Raw genomic sequence first — 19,491 nt, forward strand, 5'->3', positions numbered from 1 at the left:
TAGGGATTTCTCACCCTATTACTAATGTAGCTAACATCCTCCGGTTGGTTCTTCATGTATGGCTCTACCCTTGTAGGTTTGATGCTTGTTTCCAAACAATTTAACTTTTCTAAAGTTTATTGATATATATATTCTTTGCTAATTGTCTTCATAGTTGTAATTTTTGGTTTGTATGTGAATCTCTCATTTGATCACATACCATTTATAATTTGATATGGTCTCTCATATGTGTGGTGCAAAAGAGATCATTCGTTTGCTCCATCTATGCTAGCTCTTATGTTACCATCTACATCGTTGTAGAATATTTGAATTTGGAGTCATTCTTGCAGTCCATGATGGGGACACTTACGTATCATCAATTTGAATCGCTCCCATGCCTCGTATAATGTTTCACCTTCGAATTATTTAAAATTTGTGATATCGTGTCTAAGCTGAATGGTGCGGCAGATAAGGAAAATTTTATGGAGGAATTTTCCACTAGTTCATCCCATGTTGTGATTAAGCTTGGTTCTAGTGAATCTAGCCATTCGGTCGCAATATCGCATTATGAGAATGGAAATAACTAGAGATAAACAACATCACCAGTCACTCAATTGTATTTAAAGGTGTCACAAAATTGCAAGGATCGCTTCGAATGTTGGTTCAAATCCTCCATCACATTTCCTTTGAATTGCAAGGTGTTTTGGATCATCTGGATTGTAGCTGTCTTTATCTTGAAATTATTTGCATTGATTATCAACCTTTCAATACTGCCTCATACGACATACAATGTTGGTAGTGCAAACTTGCACAATGTTCGTTGATCCATCAATAGCTCTTCACAAATTTGCTCATGTTGTTTGGGTGGATCATCAAATAATAGGTCCTCCCAAGATAAATCAATTATCGAGATTGGGTCGTCTCCTCTTACTTGATGGTTACACTTTACAAGTTGATTTGGATCATAGTATGGCTCGATTGGGATGCTCCCACTTCGAGTCATACTAAGACCTAAAACAAAAAAAAAAGAAATAAAAATTAGAACATAAAAGAAATCGTACTTATAAATTTTAACTTTCCTATTTATCTTATTAATTGCATAAATTAAAATTTTGATTTAATGCCGAAACCCCTCGACAACAACGCCAAAAACTTAACCTCCTCTAAACGTGTTATCATTTATAGTATAAATATCACACCAAATATATATAATTAAATCAGTGGTGTCTGCAAGTATACGGGTCAAATTATAGTATAGATGTGTTACAACAAAACACTGATAAGTATTCTGAGGATCGTACCCAAGGGAGGATGAATTAAACAAAAAATATATATTTCTACAATAATAAGTCTAAATAGTAATAATTAAAAATTATATGACAATGAACAATAAAAGAGCGAATCGATTATAACTAAATTAGGGAAATTAAATAAACATAAAATAATGAACAGCTAAATCAGAATAACAAGTAGAAGATGAACTCATTTCAGTGATTGTAATTAACTTCAGAATTAGGGTTTGGGTGGAACTAACAATTAATTAACTGGTATTACCTCTTGACCTCTACTAACTAATTAATCGACAAGTACTCGCTTATCTCCTGACTTCACTTTCCCCACTAGGATAAATTATGATTTATTCGGTAAACTTATCTCTTGACCTCGTTTATCCTATACTACTTTAAAGGATTGTTGCTCCTAGGATTTAATCACACGTAATTTAAAACCAGTTAATTCCTCTTGGGAAACCTTAATCCATTTGTTAATTACTCCCACATCTATCATTAATCTCCCTATAGATTTAGCCTCGATCTAAATGCCATAACTCTTAAGTTTAATTTAAACATGCAAACCAACTCAAATAAATTAAATAATAAAAAGATAAGAAATTGCTCAATCGATTAAATCAGATGCGCTAGAAGTTGTGTAATCTCGTGATTGTTAATTGATCTTCGATGTTTGAATAACAATAGTAAAATAAAACTGAATACTTCAATAGAAAAGACTTAGGTTCAAACTGAACCTAGTCTAAAAGAACAAGAAGTTTTTGAAATGAAATAAAAACGTAATAAAACCTAAATCTACTAAATATGGCTCCTAACAGTCTCCCACATATTAGGAATAACCTTACTATTGATAGAGACGTTTAGAAACCATATTTAGGTCAACTGGAAGCCCTCATCTCGGAATATATTGATTGTACAAATGAATTTAGCCTTTTCAGTCCTTGCTCCCCACGTTTAGCCCTTTGTCGCAACACAACCCCGACAACTCCCACTTGGTCTTTTGCTTCGCGTGTTGCGTCTTGGGAACTCATGCTCCACTTAGGTGTCATCCATGAGGCTATTTGGTTGTTAAATAATCATCCTACACATTGAATTGAACACATTAAAACTTCCTAAGGCCCAAATTGGCCTAATAGGTCAATAAACATCAATTTATTTGTAAAACACTTATTTTTGTACTTAAGCTACTAATGCTAAAAATAACATAATTAAACCTAAAATGCTTAGAAAACAAGCTCCTAAAGTGTCGAAATGTACCAAAACTACCACCACAATAGGTGGCAGCTCAGCTAACCATGGAAAAGTTTCTACCATTCGTATGTTTCTAGCATAAAACATCTCTATTTGCTTTATTGAAAGAGATTGGAATCCTGAGTGTGGCATTATAATTTCTTTACAGATTTGTAATTTCGCTTTCCTTAATGATCTCTATTTTTCCTTGTTTTCAAAAGGTTAAGTCTTCACACTTCGTGTTGCCACATCGTATACGTTAATCATGGAAATGTCTCCATCATTTGTTTGATTCTAGCCTAAAACATCTCTGTTTGCTTCATTGAAAGAGATTGGAATGCTAAGTGCGACATTATAAATTTATTTATGGATTTGTATGTATAATCCATTTAAAACATGATTTTCCAAAAGGTCTTTAGCAGTTTTAAAGGACAACGTGTTATCTTCATGGTTAAGGGGCCCAATGATCAATAGTTTTAGAAGCTTTAGCCTGCACCAATCATCCTCCAAAATTTTAGTTAATATTACGAAGAGGCCATCTAAGTCATCTTTGGAAGTTAGGGATTTCTTTTCTAAGGATGGCCTACGTTATTGAGATTCTCTTCTCTTGCGCCCTTGTTGATTCCTTGGTAAATATTTGTTGAGAAGCACTCGAACCCAAAATTTATTTTATTCTTTCCAGATCCTCGATGCCAACTTCATATTGTGAGCTTGATTCTTATGCTTTGAAATTTGAAATCCTAGGCCAACATTCTCTTTGGGTTGGGTTAATTTATTCCAATTATTAAGATGTATCTTTCTTTCTTTCTATAACCCACCCTAAAAAAGTTAATATTTGTGCAATCAAGTTTATATAAGATACTAGCTGTTATAAGCCTACATTGCATGTAGTAGTTCAGAATAGTCAATGTAGTTGCTTGGATCAAGACTAAGGATGGCAACGAGACGAGGTGCGGTGGATTTTTTCCCACCCCAAGTCGACCTAAAACTTGAGGTACCTACCTCGATCGCAACTTGACCACGACTCTTAAGACAAAAATCCCCCCAAAACCAAAATTTAATTGGAAACTCGACTCCAACTCTAACTCCGACCCGACCCGAATTTAATTTAATTATTTTTTTTATATTGAAGCAAAGAAGATTACATTTTTTAATTATTTTATTTTTATTTTGAAGCAGGTGACATTATTATTTTTAGTTTAGAATTAAAATAATATATTTATTTATTGAAAGAAAAAACTTAATATATATATCAAGGGATTTTTTGTAAATAATGTAACACCGTATACCCAACCCAATCGTCGGATTCGAGTACCGGATGATACAAAGAACCATACAATTTAACAAATTCTATACCTATCTACTTATACACTTGCTCTACTTATTTATAAGGGACTACATATTATTTATTGCCATACATATCCAATATTAAGCTCATGAAACTTGGTTTTCATATAAGTATTTACGAAGTTTGAATTTAATACACTTAAACCCTCGACACAAAGCCTCCAAGAGTACCCTTCTATACGCATGTTACGACTACCACTGCCCTTTTTCGTCAAGTTGGCGGAGTCTGGCTCGATCCTTTCCCATGGCCACTATAACAATCTTTTACCTTGCAATCAAGGCAGTAAAACCGTAAGTTCTAATGAACTTAGTGAGATTCGATGAATCAGTTTCACACTTATGTTTTGAAGAATGTTTTTGAAAAAAATTTTAAGGCAGACGAGGTCATTTCATTGCCTATTTCCCCAACTCATAACTGGCGATCTTATTCACTGCCTTAGACACCAATGCGTTCTCTACAACCCTAGTTTTCAATGGTACTGGCTTGATTCTACCTCACTCCAAATTTTTGCTTTACCTTAACCAGCTCGATCTTCACCATTCTAACTTTATGGATAAACCATCTGAGTGGTCACCCTACCGTCGAGGTAGCTTCGTACTATGCCATCTAGCCCTAGCTAACTATTCATCTTACTCTGATTCTTTAAATGACTCATAATACAGATGGATCCCTATTAAACCAAACTCTTATTGTTGGTTTTCGATAAATTTTCCATCCAATGACCCTTAACAAACTTCTCATATTCCATAACTTTGGTGAATTGACTTACCTATTGGCAATTTTCTGGTCTCCTCCACCACCAGGCTATCCAAGCGAACATTATCTCTGAGTGAACCTTGACAAACTTACCAATCATGGACCTCTCCTTTTTACCCGCGAACCCCTAGATTTGGGTTACACATTATCATCTTATAATCATTACTAATCCTGATTTACTAGCCATCATCTGCTGACCCATACCTACGTTCTCAAGCACGCCAATTCTATCAAATCATGCTACTCTCTGTGAGAGTGGCACCAAGACCTTCATTTCTTCTTCTTTACAACCTCCAAGCATTTACTTATCGCCATAGCAGAGATATGGTCTTACACACCATAATTCCTCACGTTTAATGTATTGGTGGACTACCCAGTGTTCATTGTCCTGGTAAACTACTAATTGTTGCCATAGTTGAACTATGGTCTTACCCATTATAATTTCCCATGTTTAACGTCATGGCAGACTACCCCGTGCTTATTGTCCTGGTGGACTACCATTTGGTGCTAGATCTGAGATATGGTGTTACACATTATTCCTAATGTTTAGCATCCTGAAGCACTTATTATGATGCCATAGTCGAGCTATGGTTTTAAACTTTAAACCTCAATTGAGGTGTAGCCTCGAAGAACCTTACCGCCATCGCAGTGTCGCCCATGGAGCATGTTAACCATTGTCACAGTGTTACTGTATGAAACCTTAATATCGTTATCATAGTGCCACTCAAAAGGACTAGTCGATATTATTCATTTTTCACATTATACATTGATGCTTGAACATCAAAGGGTCCCTTATAAAAGGCTCAGAGCTACGCTCGTCATGGTTTGCACTAAGCAACCTCGTATGACGATATCATAACGAAATTCTATTTTCCCATTCATCTGCCCATCTGACATTTTGTCGTTCCTATACATTGATGCTCGAACACCATAGCGTTCCCTCCGTAAGGCCCAAAGCTTCGTACATCACGATTTACACTCAACAACACCGTATGGTAGTATCTAGCAGACATTCTTATTCCCAAATCCTAGCTTCATTTATCCTATCCATATCTTTCCCTCCACACTCCACCATATGCAATACATGCAATGCATAACATATTTTCATGGGGTATGCTACTTTTCAAGCATAATGTCATAACTATTTCAACATACCACCACACCTGCGGATAACCAATTACCTATGACATCTTATACATGCTTAGCATTCACAATCAGCGAAAAAATCAAGCATCATCACAGAACTTAACACCAATTCATGTACAACATGCTTATTTACCATATCCATACATAACAACAGTTTTAGACAACTCAAGACAATTAAACATAAAAACCATTCATATAGTACATGGTCGACGATCACTCAGAAATAGAACATTAAAGCTCACCTATTTCTCATTCTTGTCAGGTTAGCTTGTCCAAACGCTAGAGCCTCCTTTGTCCTGAAAATTTACTTCTTACTTAAATTCACGAGTTCAAAGGGGTTAGGAAGCTTACCATTTCCTCAATTTCTCCACCACTAGACTTCAATTCTCGCGATACCCACAACGTGCAAAGCTTCATTCAACAACATCCTCTTCTTCTTCAAAACTACTAAAGAAGACGATGCGTTAGGGAGAAAGACTGATAAACATAATTAAGAAAAATTTTGTTTCCACGCACACCCATATATACTCTATTGACATAGTTTCCACAGACCAATACAACCACTAAATCTAAAGCATTTTGTCTCCCACTATAGAACCAGTCAGTTCCAATCATAGTAATCTAGGATTGAAATCTAGTCATTCCCAAACAGCCACTTAAGTTTCAAAAAAATCTCATTTAAGTTTGAAAACTCCTATTTCTATGCAACCCACTCCCTGACTCTTATTTTAGTTCGGGTCTTTAGGAATTTCGGACATGACAACTCCCTCACCCTTAAAGAAAATGTCGTCCTCGAAATTTCCTCTCGTGGCTAATCTTGAGCAATCTTCAAGTAAACTTTTCCTTCCTAGGACAACCCTCTTCTTAATTTCGAGATAGGCGTTCCTACTTACTTGAGCAGTTTAGTTGATCTTCTAATTTTCAAAAGTCCTTAAACTACCTCACTTAAATGGTGGAGTCGTATTTCTCATGCATAGTGAATATCTGCCTCTCTGATGGAGCCTTTGGCTTACATCTTGCGCTAGGTTGTCTTGATGGAAAAATTTATTTATCTGGTTCCACCTTATATACACTCATTTTGCAGAAACTTGATAGTTGACTTAATCCAACGGACCCCTCCAATTTTTTCATTTATCGAGGGGTTTATGGAAAACTCTTCCTTGGATCAATAGGTGTTAAAAACAGATTCGAGAAGTTGGACAATTTATTAACTTTCTCAATCGAATCTTCTCTTACAGGCTTAGTTATTTAAATCGTGGCGTATAGGCTTTCTTTCATCAAAAATGAATTCCCCCTAATTCATTTATTGCTTGAGTTCGTTTTTGAACCCTAAATCTTTTTTCTTCAACTTCTTCATTCCTACCTTTCTCCATTCTTATTTCCTTTACTAGAATTACCCATCTCTCGTGAGGACTTCGTATTTCCCAAGTAATTTTTTTCACTTTCCTTTCTTTGGCTTTAAATTGTATTGTTATGTCCGACATTACATCGACATCGAAAGTAGGGGCTAGGGATTCTAGTCCTCATAATCAAATGGGTCACCCAAGGTAGGCTATCTTTGCGAGAATGTTGTTGTACGCTTGCCTAACCACCTTAAAGGAGATGGTAAATTACTTGGCAGCTTGTGGTATCTGGTTGCCTAACTTTGCATATCACTTCGAGATCGTCTCAAGGGAGTGACGTCTGAGTGACTCTAGTGAGGGCCTCATTCTACCCCTTTACTTGTTGGAAGCTGGCTTTCATATCCCCTTACACCTATTTTTTTGCACAGTACTTAAAGAGTACAGAATTGCACCAGGGCAATTGACTGGTTTATCTTGGTAGACCTTGAAGGTATACTTCTTGAATTGCTATAGTCGAAATAAACCACCCTTACTTAGCATCTTCTAATGCTTTTATCGGTTGAAAGTTTTAAATTAGAGGCCTTCAATTGGAATGATCTACTTTAGTGTTCACTAGGGCGGTGAACCCTACTCAAATATTGGGCTCCAAACCTTCGTTTGGACTATAACAAATTTATTTTGGGGAAAAATAGTCTTCCTGGCGATTTTTATTTTCTCATGAGCTAGTCTATTCCCACAGATGCCACTTGTCACCAATCCAGCCTTTGGCCACAAAGATCGTTGTGACGCAAGTTAAAAGATTGAGTTACGGGCGGACTCTAGAGCTAAGAAGGCTCCTTACTATCAAAAATGTCTTTCGATACTAGTTAGAAAGTAGGATCCCAAATGGTTGGAAAGCATACGATCATCATCTATGCATGAATCCTAGAATGGTTCAGTCTGTTGAAGAGGCGTGGCCATTTGGGGCCAATGAAGTGTTAGATTGGGCTCTTGTAAGAAAATACATGGAGCCTACCAATTTCTTCTTTACCGTTTGTAATATTTATCTCTGTCGCTGGCTTACCTTAACTCCAGGGCTCATGGGTGAGCCTTCGAGTAGGAACTTAATTGAAAACGTTGTTGAACTCGTTGTTCCCCTAGTAGTTCCTACTAATTTCTTACCCCTAACAACCCTGTCCTAGCCCAGAGTCATGGATATTGAGGCTTTGCTTGAGATTGCACAATAAACCATGGATGTGGTTGCTTAAAGTGTTCAAACTTGTAGTAGCAGCCGCAAGAGGTTGAGGCTTGAAAGGGGGTTCTCTAGCACTATAGAAAGTAGTGGAAACATATTTTCCTACAACAACCCTGGCAAGAAACTAGTCTTTACAGAGGTTGAATTCCCTGCTCCCCCGTCGGTGTCGAATACAACATTTTCATCTTCTGATTCTCCAATACACTATTTGTCTCTACCTTCAATTCTTCTCGAGCCTTATGTTGACTCTACTAATGTTGCAGACCCGCCTTCCACCATCCCAATGCCCCATGCTTCCCCTATCGGTTCCCTTACTTATATGCCCTCCTTAGGGAAGTCCAAATCTTCTTCTCTTGGAAAAATCATCTTAATACAGATCAATATCCTTCTTCTCCCTTTGTTGTTCAACAGTGATAAGACCTGGAGTTGTATCCAAAATTAAAGGAGATCGCTTACCCCTCCTCCCCTTCCTCTGGTGTTCACACGCCCACTCTCCAAGAGCTGGCAGGTTCCTTTTCCATTTTGTCATCAGAGAGTGGCCTCGTGAGCTAAGTTTACCAACACGAACCTTGGCCTCCATGTTTACAACCCCTCTGATGCTAGTTGGGAGGAATTTCAAAAGGGATAAATGGAATCTTGACTCTTTCACAATCAAGACGTGAAGGCATCCGTCCTTGATTCTCCAAGAGAGTCCACTCCAGGGGAAATTAAAATATACATGTGCTTGTAAAAGTCTTCCCTACCATCTTAATGAAGATTTTCTTTATTCTCTTTTTTCGTTTTTCATACTTTACTCTACTTATCCCTCTTTCAACTATATTACGCCTAATATTAGCTTATTAATTCAAATAATTGCATCCACTTCATAATACACATTAATTTCATCCACCTGAGAGACCAAGCTAAACCTATCATGACAAGCTTATGGGGGCCTTTTCCCAACTTCTCATGTCTAGAGGATCGGCTAAACTGAAGCTCTGATACCACTAAATTTGTAACACCCTATACCCGACCCAATCGCTAGAGTCGGGTACCGAATTTTACAGAGAATCAGAGAATTTAACAAATCCTGAACCTATCTACTTATACACTTTCTCTACTTAATTATAAGGGACTATATATTATTTACTGCCATACAGAACCAGTATTAAGCTCACGAAACTTGGTTTCGATACAAGTATTTACAAACTTTGAATTTAATATACTATCTTAACCACTGACGTGAAGCCTCCAAAAATACCCCTCTATATGCATGTTATGGCTACCGTTCCCCTTTTTGCTCAAGTTGGCAGAGTTTGGATTGGTCCTTTCCCATGGCCACTACAATAATCTTTTACCCTGCAATCAAGGTAGTACAACTGTATGCTCTGATAAGCTTAGTGATATTCGATGAATCAGTTTCACACTTATGTTTTGAAGAATTTTTTTAAAATAATATTTAATGCGGAGAAATTAAACTCTCTGATCATCCTTATCATTTCCACAGATTCGATGAATCCCTATCAGACCATACTCTTTCGTTGGTTTCCGACAGATTTTCAATCCAATGAGCCATTGGCGAACTTCCTATATTCCATAACTCTGGTCAACTGACTTACCTATTGGCAATGTTATGGTATCCTCCACCACCAGGCAATCAAAGTAACCACTATCTCAAAGTGGACTTCAGCAGACTTACCAATCATGGACTTCTCCTTTTCACCGGTGGACCCCTAGATTTAGGTTCCGCTTGATCATCTTATAATCATTACTAATCTTGATCTACTAGCAATCATCTATTGACCTACACCTGTGTTCTCAATCGTTCCAATTCTATCAAATCATGCTACTCTCCACGAGTGTTGTACTAAGAGCTTCCTTTCCTCATCATGACAACCTTCGATGTATTATCCTGGCGGATGTCTAGTTGTCACCATATCTGGGATATGGTGCTACACACCATACTTCCCCATGTTTATCATCCTAATGGGCTACCCCGTATTTATTATCCCGGTTGACTACCACTCGTTGCCATAGTCGAACTATGGTCTTATATAGTTCCCCATGTTTAACGTCCTGGCGGACTTCCCCATTTTTATTATCCTAACATATTACCATTCATTTTCATATTTGAACTATGGTCTTACACATCATAATTCCCCATGTTTAATGTCATGGCCGACTACCCGTCTTTATTGTCCCAGCAGAGTACCATTCGTTGTCATAGCTGAGATATGGTCTTAAACATTATTCCCCATGTTTAGTATCCTAATAGACTCGTCATGATGCCATAACCGAGCTATGGTCTTACACTTTAAAGCTTTATTGACGTGTCACCCTGAAGGACCTTACCGTCGTCGTAGTATTACTCTATGGAACCTAAATACCATCTTCATGGTGCCACCCTAAATGACCAGTTGACATTATTTATTTTTTACATTATACCGTGATGCTTGAAGACCAAAGTGTCCCTCTGTAAAGCCCGAAGCTTCACTCATCACAATTTGCACTAAGCAATTGACAACTCTTGAAAAAAGTTATATTTCATGCATTTAGACCTAGTTAATTGCCTATAGTTAAGTACATCTAGTTGCATTTTAGGACATTTCATTAGTATTTTTAGCATTGCATTAGAACTTGGGTTGCATTTAAATGTTAGGTACTTTTAATTACTTGTGGAAGGGTTGTGTTTTGTATTATTGGTAGGTGTAGGGTGAGGAACAAGAAATAAAGGAGTAAAGTTTTGCGAGGGCAAAAGGGTGGTAAGATTTCCAACTCATATGCCGTGGCAATGCTGGAAAGGTGTCTAGTTAACATTTAGCGCATATCAGTTTCAGCCCAACTTTACTTGTGCTAGATAAATCTGCCTAGAAAAAAGGAGAAGATAAATCTTGGGCTGCTGGAATTATCCTGAAAAAATTTAAAAAAATTAAAAGAAGAAAAGCATGAAACCCTAGAAAGAGAACAAAGGTGAAGATCCTTAGGCAAAATAAGAAGGTAGCGGCTGAATAGAGAGAGGAGGAGGAAAAACAAAGGCAGTCCCTTTTAGCTACCTCAGGACACTACGCAGCTGAGGTGTGGATTGGGCAAGCAAATGTTTTCTTCCCGATGTTCTTCCATTATTTCTAATTTGTTCCTTAGTGAATTACAGTGATGAAAACGATGCTTGAGTTGAATTTTGTTTGCCAACTTATGAGCTAAATCTCATAGGGTTGGGATTACTTTGATGAAACTTTGACTGTCTTTAATGGTTGCAGTATAAATCTTAATTATTTTGTCATTTCATTCAATTGTTTTATTCTTTAAAATGTATGTGAGGGATCCCTTGACATAGTCGACTGTGCAACATACCCTTAAATTAATCTAAATTATGGAAAGGTTAGATTAGTTAGACCGTGGTTTAATTATATGAGCAAGTACTCGACAGATAATTGTAGTAGACTCTAAACATATAGCAGCATTCATACAGAAGGAAACAATGCAGGGTATCATATTAAAGACCTATAGACACAGACAATGTAACTTGAGGTTTCTGCTCTCGAAAGAAGTAGACTACTTTAGATCTCTTCTAAGCAGTAGGTTAAGTATGATTTTGCTGAGGCATTGTTGACTGGAAAAGTAGATTCTTAGTAATCCTGAACTTCCCACTCAACATCGTGTAACCACTACACCAAAATAGGTTTTAAGCGGCCTTTTTTTAGGCCTTTAGCGGCGCTTTTTAGCGGCACTAAAAGTATTTGCGGCGCTTTCACAAGCGCCACAAAAAACGCCGCTATTGGCAACGTCGCTAACATTTGCGGCGTTTTTAAAAATAAGCGCCGCTAAAGGTCGTGACCTTTAGGGTTCTTTTCCAACAAACGCCGCTAAAGAACATGACCTTTAGCGACGCTTTCCCAAAAAATGTCGCTAAAGAACATAACCTTTAGCGGCGTTTTTTCCAAAAATGCTACTAAAGAACATGACCTTTAACGGTGCTTTCCCCAAAATCGCCGCTAAAGAACAATACCTTTAGCAGTGCTTTCCCCAAAAACGCCGCTAAAGAACATGACCTTTAGCGGCGCTTTCTCCAAAAACGCCGCTAAAAGTCATGAAAAATAAAAAAAAATTATTATAAAAATGCCACAAATCCATTCCTATCTCTTTACCCCTTTAGAACTGTTATCAGTACATACATCACTCCATTGTTTGGTTAGAGATTGAAGCAACAACAAAAGTGAAATTCCACCAATTAGAACATGTATAATTTAATTTGAAGACGTATTAAAATGAAAATTCATGAACAAGAAGATCAATGTTTTTCACTATATCTCATGCAGCAAGTCAAATTGCCTTTGATTACATAAGATTCCTTTGAAATTTAAAAAAAAATTAAACTAGTTCATATCAACTTGCTCAAGTTGCATGTATAAATTGCAGATCAACACCTTATTTGAACTTACGATTCTAAGAAAGCATAAAATGTAGTTCCATGAGCATGCATTTAAAGTAGCAAAAAAAGTTACTGATTACAGTGACAGTCTAAGCTCCAAATCTAGCTCTTGTGTGTCACTTGATTCTGAATTTTGACTGCTCGATCCCAATGAGTTGCTGAGATGTTTCTTGCTCCTTGAGTGTGAATCCTATAAGAATGTAAGGAACTAAAACAAGTTAAATTTTAAAACACAATCATCACATAGCACATAAACTAAAAAAAAGAAGGGACTTGTGTAGCAACCTCAACATGTAGGTTTAGAAGTTCTGGTCATATTTGGTTGTGCAAAATGTTGGGTGCCTAAGAAGCCACTTCTTGGCTGGGAATCACCATATCTGATGTTTTCCCTTTGATCGTATTCTCCAACCCCCATCTATCATAATATATAATTGTAGTACTTGATTTCATTAATATAGTTATTGATGCATAAAGAAATGGGGGAGGTGACAATGGAAAGTAGCACTTTAACACTTCAATTTACAGCATTTAAACACTTCAATTTGCAGCACTTTAACATATCAATTAACAACATTTATACACATCAATTACAGCGACTAAACACTTCAATTTGCAGCACTTAAACACTTCAATTTGAAGCACTTAAACACTTCAATTTACAGCATTTAAACACTTAAATTTGCAGCACTTAAACATATCAATTAACAACATTTATACACATCAATTACAGCGATAAAACATCTCAATTTCCAGCAACTAAACACTTCAATTTGCAGCACTTAAGCACTTCAATTTGCAGCACTTTAACATATCAATTAACAACATTTATACACCTCAATTACAGCGATAAAACATCTCAATTTCCAGCAACTAAATACTTCAATTTGCAGTACTTAAACACTTCAATTTACAAATCCACCATCAATAAAGTAGCATCAGGATACAGATCCACCACCTTTTACCACCATTTGCAAATTTTTTCTAATATTTTCATTTTCTAAAACTCAAATGTAACATCCAAACCAGATAATATAATCAATAAAGTAGCATGAATTTGTAACATCCAAAAGCATTCACTAAAATGCATACTTAGGTGCTAGATTACCTGAAAAGCATTGATCATAAAAACCAGATAATTTATTTTCTCTGCAATGATTAATTCTCTTCCCTGCATCCAAACCAGTTATCAAAGATTTAGCCTATTTGTCATCAATTTCTGAACAAAGAATACTTAAGTACTACATCTAGTGCTTTTGTTTGAAGAAAAGAAACAAATATTACTAGATTTATGAGATCATACATAAAAGATAATTTCTTTAAAAGATACAGTCTTTAAAATTACGATTTTAAAACTTAGATTTGCATTTTAAAACACATACAAAAATAAAATTATTTTTATTTAAAAATAACATATGCAATATGAACAAAATAAAATATGTAATATGTGTAGGCGAAAACTTTTGTTTAATAATATTAATATGTACAAAAATTTAAAATGAAGCATTGTTTATGCAATAATATTAGTAATTGAGATTTTATATATGTTAACGATATGGTTTCAAATCTCAACATTTATAATTTAAAATGAAAAAGACAAGAATTCTTGTAAGAATATAAGTTATTTCTCTAACCGACTCAATGTACAATTGACACTAATTCAGTGAGGTGAAACATTTGCTGTAGTGGTAAAGTTGAGATTTTATATATGCTAATGTCATGAGTTCAAATATCAACATGTATAAAATAAAATAAAAATGGTTTTATTTGAAATGGAAAAAGAAAAAAATTACTCTTGTACGAATGTAAAATATATAAAAGAATGAAGCAAAACCTGGGCTACACTATGTGCCATGGGATAAATTGCTGATTGAGCATAGACGGAAGAAGGCCAAGAACCAGGACCTCCTGTCCCAGATGCTTCCACATTTATAAAAGCTCCTATGGAATCACGCCATTTATGTGTCCTCATGAAACCATGTGCGCCCTAAAATATCAAAAGCAACAACCTTTCATAAGTCTATATGTAGGATATCCAACAAGATCTGGATCTTTCAGCAAAATTAACAAAATACTGTCAGCATGCAGTTTGATCTTTCGACAAAAGAAACAACATTTCATAAGTCTATATGTAGGATATTCACCCTACTTTATATGACTTTATAATATGAATAAAAATACAAGTACTTTAGTTGATTCACAATGGCAAGTCCCACATACCCATAAAACCTGCAGGGTAGGTCTTATCAATCCTAACCTTCCCATCTACCATACATGCCTTTGCATAAGAATAGCAATCACTTCTTTGTATGTCAAAGCATACTCCAGTTTGTTTCGCAGAATAAGAATAAGTGGCAAACATTCCTTCAACTTGTGGGGTGAAACTTAGATATTAAACATAGTTATGTCAGGTATACATCAATATCGAATAAACTTGAGCCCTAGTGACTACATTCACATTACCATGAATCTAATGTAATAACCATTATATTCAATGACTGTGGATAAATCTTGGTGCAAAAACAAGGTACTATTATGTAATGCAAGTAATAAATTAAATAGGTTAAGATAAATTATTTTATAACAGTGCTCAATACATATTTAGATATGAAAAAAAAATTTCAAAAACTCCTTTAAAATACTCATATTTAACAGCGAAATCTGAATAATATAAATAATATATATCTATGACTACATTCACATCACCATGAATGTAATGCAATAGCCTTTTGTTTCAATGATTGAGGATAGATCTTTAGTGCAAATTACTAAAAAAACACTATGTTTAGCATGTAGCAGACTTGATAAAAAGTTAAGATGCACTCTTCAGACAACCACAGCTTGTACAACGTAAAAGTAATGGTCATAAGAGGCTTTTAGCATCTTAAAATATTGGTTAGACATGCATTCTTAGACATGATTATGAAACCAATACCATATCTGTCTATGTACATAACTTGGTAAATAAAGCGGAAAAAGTACCCATCCCAGGCACTGCATACTCCTTCACCCCCCTTATTGCCTGCAAACCATTATCCACTTATAACTTACAAGTATATATAGTCATTCGTAACTTCAAGTTTTCCATAGGCATCTTAGACCAAATTCAATTTCATTGTCTAAATTGGGAAAAATAAAATAAAATGTAAACGAAGCCCTTAATTCTTACCTCCCTAGTAATGTCAGTTGCATGAGAAGGACCCGAAGTCAAAGATTCACATATCTGAGACAAATGCAAGAGATTTTCTTATTATATTAAGCGAAAAAAAGAGAGGAAAAAAGAACACTCACATTACAATTACTACCGAGGCAAGATTGAAGATAAGGAAGCAGTTTCTTCCACTCTTTACCGGTTCTCCCATTAGCACCTGCTCCTCCAAATCCCCTTGTTAAAATAAACGTAATAAATCCAGGATGCAAAGACATTTTTTAGAGTAAAAGGGAAGAAAAGAATAAGAACCTCAAGGATTGATGATGAAAACTAGATCACGGCAGCGGATAGGAGAAGAGGAGGAGACGCCACAGAAGACGAAGCGGTCAGAGGAGAGATCAGAAGCCATGGGGTTGTTGGTCTCGGCTCTCAAAATGGAAGGCTTGGCAATCGGAACTCGTACCCCACCAACAGGCGTCAGTAAGTGATTATAATAGCAAACCATTACCATATTTCGCTTCGAGTGGAGTTAATAATTATATTGGCCGTCTGGGTTTTGAGCATCGAACAAGGAATCTTTTAAACATGCGGGTGTTTCCCTGATTGGAAGCCGCCACTGCAATTGGTGTTAAATTATATTAGCGGTAACTTTAAGATGAACAACTTCTTCAGGTGAAAAGATAAAATAAAAAATGTAGTTGAATGAAACAGGGCCCACTCCCTTGGTTTCCTTGTTGTAATCGTAGTCGTTCATTGCTGTTGCAGAGCTCAGAAAGTGATGAAGAAGTTTCAATAAGTAGAGAAAACGATGAAGAAGGGGTGCTTTTTTGTTAAACGTTTGTTAGGGTTTGGAATGGAAAACTGATTTGTAATGGGAAGGGAACTAAAAAGATTGGAAGATGGAGGGAGAATCAAATATTTTCTCATAGAAAATATTTGTCGGCCATGGGAAGATTAGGGATTTCAAGGGGGGAAATTTGGGGTAAAATGATGCAATTTTTTAAAGTAAAATGATTTTTATGGCGTTTTACATAAAAACGCCATAAAAATTATTTCATTCAAAAATAGAGCATTAGCGGCGCTTCTTTAAAAACGTTGCTAAAGCCCCGAGCATTAGCAGCGCTTCTTTAAAAGCGCTGGTAAATCCCCGAGCATTAGCAGCGCTTCTTCAAAAACGCTGCTAAAGCCCCGTGCATTAGCGACGCTTCTTCAAAAACGCCGCTAAAGCCCCAAGCATTAGCGGCGCTTCTTCAAAAACGCCGCTAAAGCCCCGAGCATTAGTGGCGCTTTTTAAAAAACGCCGCTAAAGCCTCGAGCATTAGCGGTGCTTTTTAAAAAACGCCGTTAAAACCCTGAGCATTAGCGGCGCTTTTCCAAAAACGCCGCTAATGCCCCGAAAACTCAAAAAACGATGTCGTTGGACTTAAGTTTTTTACGGCGCATTTTTCAAAAACACCGCTAATGCTCATTTTCAGTGGCGTTTTTTAAAAAGCGCCACTAATACTCGATCTTTAGTGGCGTTTTTTTAAAAGCGCCGTTAATGCTTGATTGTTAGCGGCGTTTTTTATCCAAGCGCCACTAAAAATGCCGCTAAAAGCCTGTTTTGGTATAGTGAACCCTTATCTTTTGCCGTAGTAACTTTTCCATCACATCCTTAGTTGTTTATTTGTCAGTTACATATTATTCATATAATCATTTTCATAATTTCCATTACATTTCTACTCCCATTTTCCCATAGCATTCGAAGTATTCTTTAATTCCACATATTGCATACATCATTATTCCTTTTAATTACCACTACATACTTACCATAGCTTTACCATAGCATTAATCGCATTTTATTATAATAACCTGACCATTTTTGTGCCTTAATCCGATCCTCGTGGGGACGATACTCGCTCATCACTTTATTACTTAATCTAACATGTATATTTTCATAATTCACATATCATATTCACAAGTTACAAGTTTTTGGCGCCATTGTCGGGGATCAGCAATTTGGTGTAATTTGGTTTGGTTATTTTATTTAATTCTGTTAGTTTTATTTAACTTAATTGAATTTAATTTCTACAGGTTTGCCGATAGTATATGAGAAGAGGCATTCCTACTGACAAAGAGTATCCCTCTGACCCAAAAATCGAGAGAATTTTACGAAGAACGCGGAAAGAACTGCGAAAATGGCTAGGAATGGAAATGACCTTGATCTCAACGATAATCCAAATGGTCCAGGTCTGATAATAGTCCAAATGGTCAGGATGTTAATCCTCATATTCGTCAGGTGATAGATGACTGAAACAGACCCATTTGAGAGCATGTTGTTCCAATTTTAGATGATTTGAATCCATGGATAATCAGACCACAAATACAGGCTCGACAATTTGAGTTGAAACCTGTAATGTTTTAGATGTTGCAAACAAGAGGGCAGTTTAGTGGGTTACCTAATGAAGACCCAAGATTGCACTTAAGACTTTTTGTAGAGGTCTGTGACTCGTTTAGGCAACAGGGTGTTCCTGAAGACGCCTTGTGAATTAAATTTTTTCCATATTCTTTAAAAGATCATAAGAGAGCATGGCTGAATGCTTTGTTGTCAGGGACAATGACATCATTGAATGACCTTTGTCACAGGTTTTTGCTACGATATAATCCACCAAATATGAATGCCAAGCTTAGAAATGATATCAAATCTTTCTGGCAATTAGAGGATGAAACATTATATGAAGCTTGGGAGTGATTTAAAGATTTAATACGGAAATATCTGATGCATGGTTTTCAGCACCGAACTCAGATGAAAATATTCTATAATGGGTTGAATGTACATACGAGAATGGCAGTTGATGCATCTACCAATGGTACATTGTTGGATAAATCTTACAACGAAGCATATAAGATTTTGGAAAAGATTGCCAACAATGACTCTCAGTACCGTGACACAAGAGTTGGGACATATAAGAGAGCTACAAGTACCATTGAGCTCGATGCAATTAATTTGTTGACAGCCCATGTATCTTCTTTAGCTAATATGATCAAAACAATGAAGAATCCCACTACAACTCAGGAGATGAGCTTAGTCGAACTGTCATGTGTTTATTGTGGTGAAAATCATGTGTCTGATGAATGCCCATCAAACCTAGCATCGATATATTACATGGGTAATTTTAACCAAAATAATTATCCCTATTCTGATAGCTACAATCCGGGGTGGAAGCAGCATCGGAAATTTTAGTTGGAATAATCAATGTGCGAGGAGTTCACACAATGTTGCAAGACAAAATATCCATAATGCACCCGCATAGTTATAATCATCCTATGCCGAGGCAAAATGCTCAATAAGGTCAGGTATCATCTTCTAATTCTATTGAATCTTTTTTGAGTGAGTATATGGCCAAAAATGATGATATAATTCAGAGTCAGACTGTATCTTTCTAAGCTCTTGAACATCAAGTGGGTCAAATAGCGAATGCTTTAAATTCAAAGCCACAAGGAGCATTGCCAAGTGATACTAAAAATTCGAGAACCTAAGGAAGGAGTAGTACAAGGCCATCACTCTTAGAATTGGGACTCAGTTGGATGAAGTTTTTCAAGATGCCACGACAGAGGAAGACAAATCCAGCCA

General features: G+C 36.3%; 1 protein-coding gene and 2 non-coding genes across 15 annotated transcripts; 1 reads left to right on the forward strand and 2 right to left on the reverse strand.

Annotated features, from left to right (window-relative positions):
- Positions 1-327: 327 nt before the first annotated feature.
- Positions 328-433, forward strand: LOC128032125 (small nucleolar RNA R71). Its single transcript, XR_008188255.1, has one exon. It is a non-coding gene; the product is annotated as a small nucleolar RNA R71 (small nucleolar RNA).
- A 12,146-nt stretch (positions 434-12,579) lies between these two features.
- Positions 12,580-16,861, reverse strand: LOC105791187 (uncharacterized). 13 transcript variants are annotated; one of them, XR_008198876.1, is made up of 8 exons: positions 16,188-16,861; positions 16,019-16,095; positions 15,897-15,950; positions 14,948-15,111; positions 14,562-14,714; positions 13,836-13,898; positions 13,016-13,145; positions 12,580-12,920 (listed from the first exon to the last, which is right to left on the reverse strand). XR_008198876.1 is itself a non-coding variant. In XM_052635294.1 (8 exons), exons 3-7 carry the CDS (start codon positions 16,087-16,089, stop codon positions 13,017-13,019), a joined length of 456 nt encoding a protein of 151 aa, XP_052491254.1. In that variant the 5' UTR covers positions 16,090-16,095; positions 16,188-16,494; positions 16,597-16,853; the 3' UTR covers positions 12,580-12,920; position 13,016. The 13 variants fall into 13 exon arrangements, 6 of the variants coding, with proteins under 6 accessions (XP_052491254.1, XP_052491255.1, XP_012474597.1 ...); XR_008198878.1 differs by having other exon boundaries at positions 16,033-16,112; XR_008198879.1 differs by lacking the exon at positions 14,948-15,111 and adding an exon at positions 15,710-15,749 and having other exon boundaries at positions 16,033-16,112.
- Positions 16,862-18,540: 1,679 nt separating this feature from the next.
- LOC128032193 (small nucleolar RNA R71) lies at positions 18,541-18,647 on the reverse strand. Its single transcript, XR_008188321.1, has one exon. It is a non-coding gene; the product is annotated as a small nucleolar RNA R71 (small nucleolar RNA).
- Between the last annotated feature and the right edge of the window lie 844 nt (positions 18,648-19,491).

This window comes from Gossypium raimondii, chromosome 8 (assembly GCF_025698545.1).
Source record: "Gossypium raimondii isolate GPD5lz chromosome 8, ASM2569854v1, whole genome shotgun sequence".
NCBI lineage: Eukaryota > Viridiplantae > Streptophyta > Magnoliopsida > Malvales > Malvaceae > Gossypium > Gossypium raimondii.

Bases quoted from the DNA above. Each gene is read 5' to 3' on its own strand.
- LOC105791187 (XM_052635295.1), bottom strand. From the start codon at position 16,089: ATGGGAGAACCGGTAAAGAGTGGAAGAAACTGCTTCCTTATCTTCAAT. The intron at 14,715-15,896 runs GTAAGAATTAAG...TTGATATTTTAG, and splicing joins CAACTGACATTACTAGGGAG to GGCGCACATGGTTTCATGAG. The intron at 13,146-13,835 runs GTAATCTAGCAC...ATATTATGATAG, and splicing joins TTATGATCAATGCTTTTCAG to ATGGGGGTTGGAGAATACGA.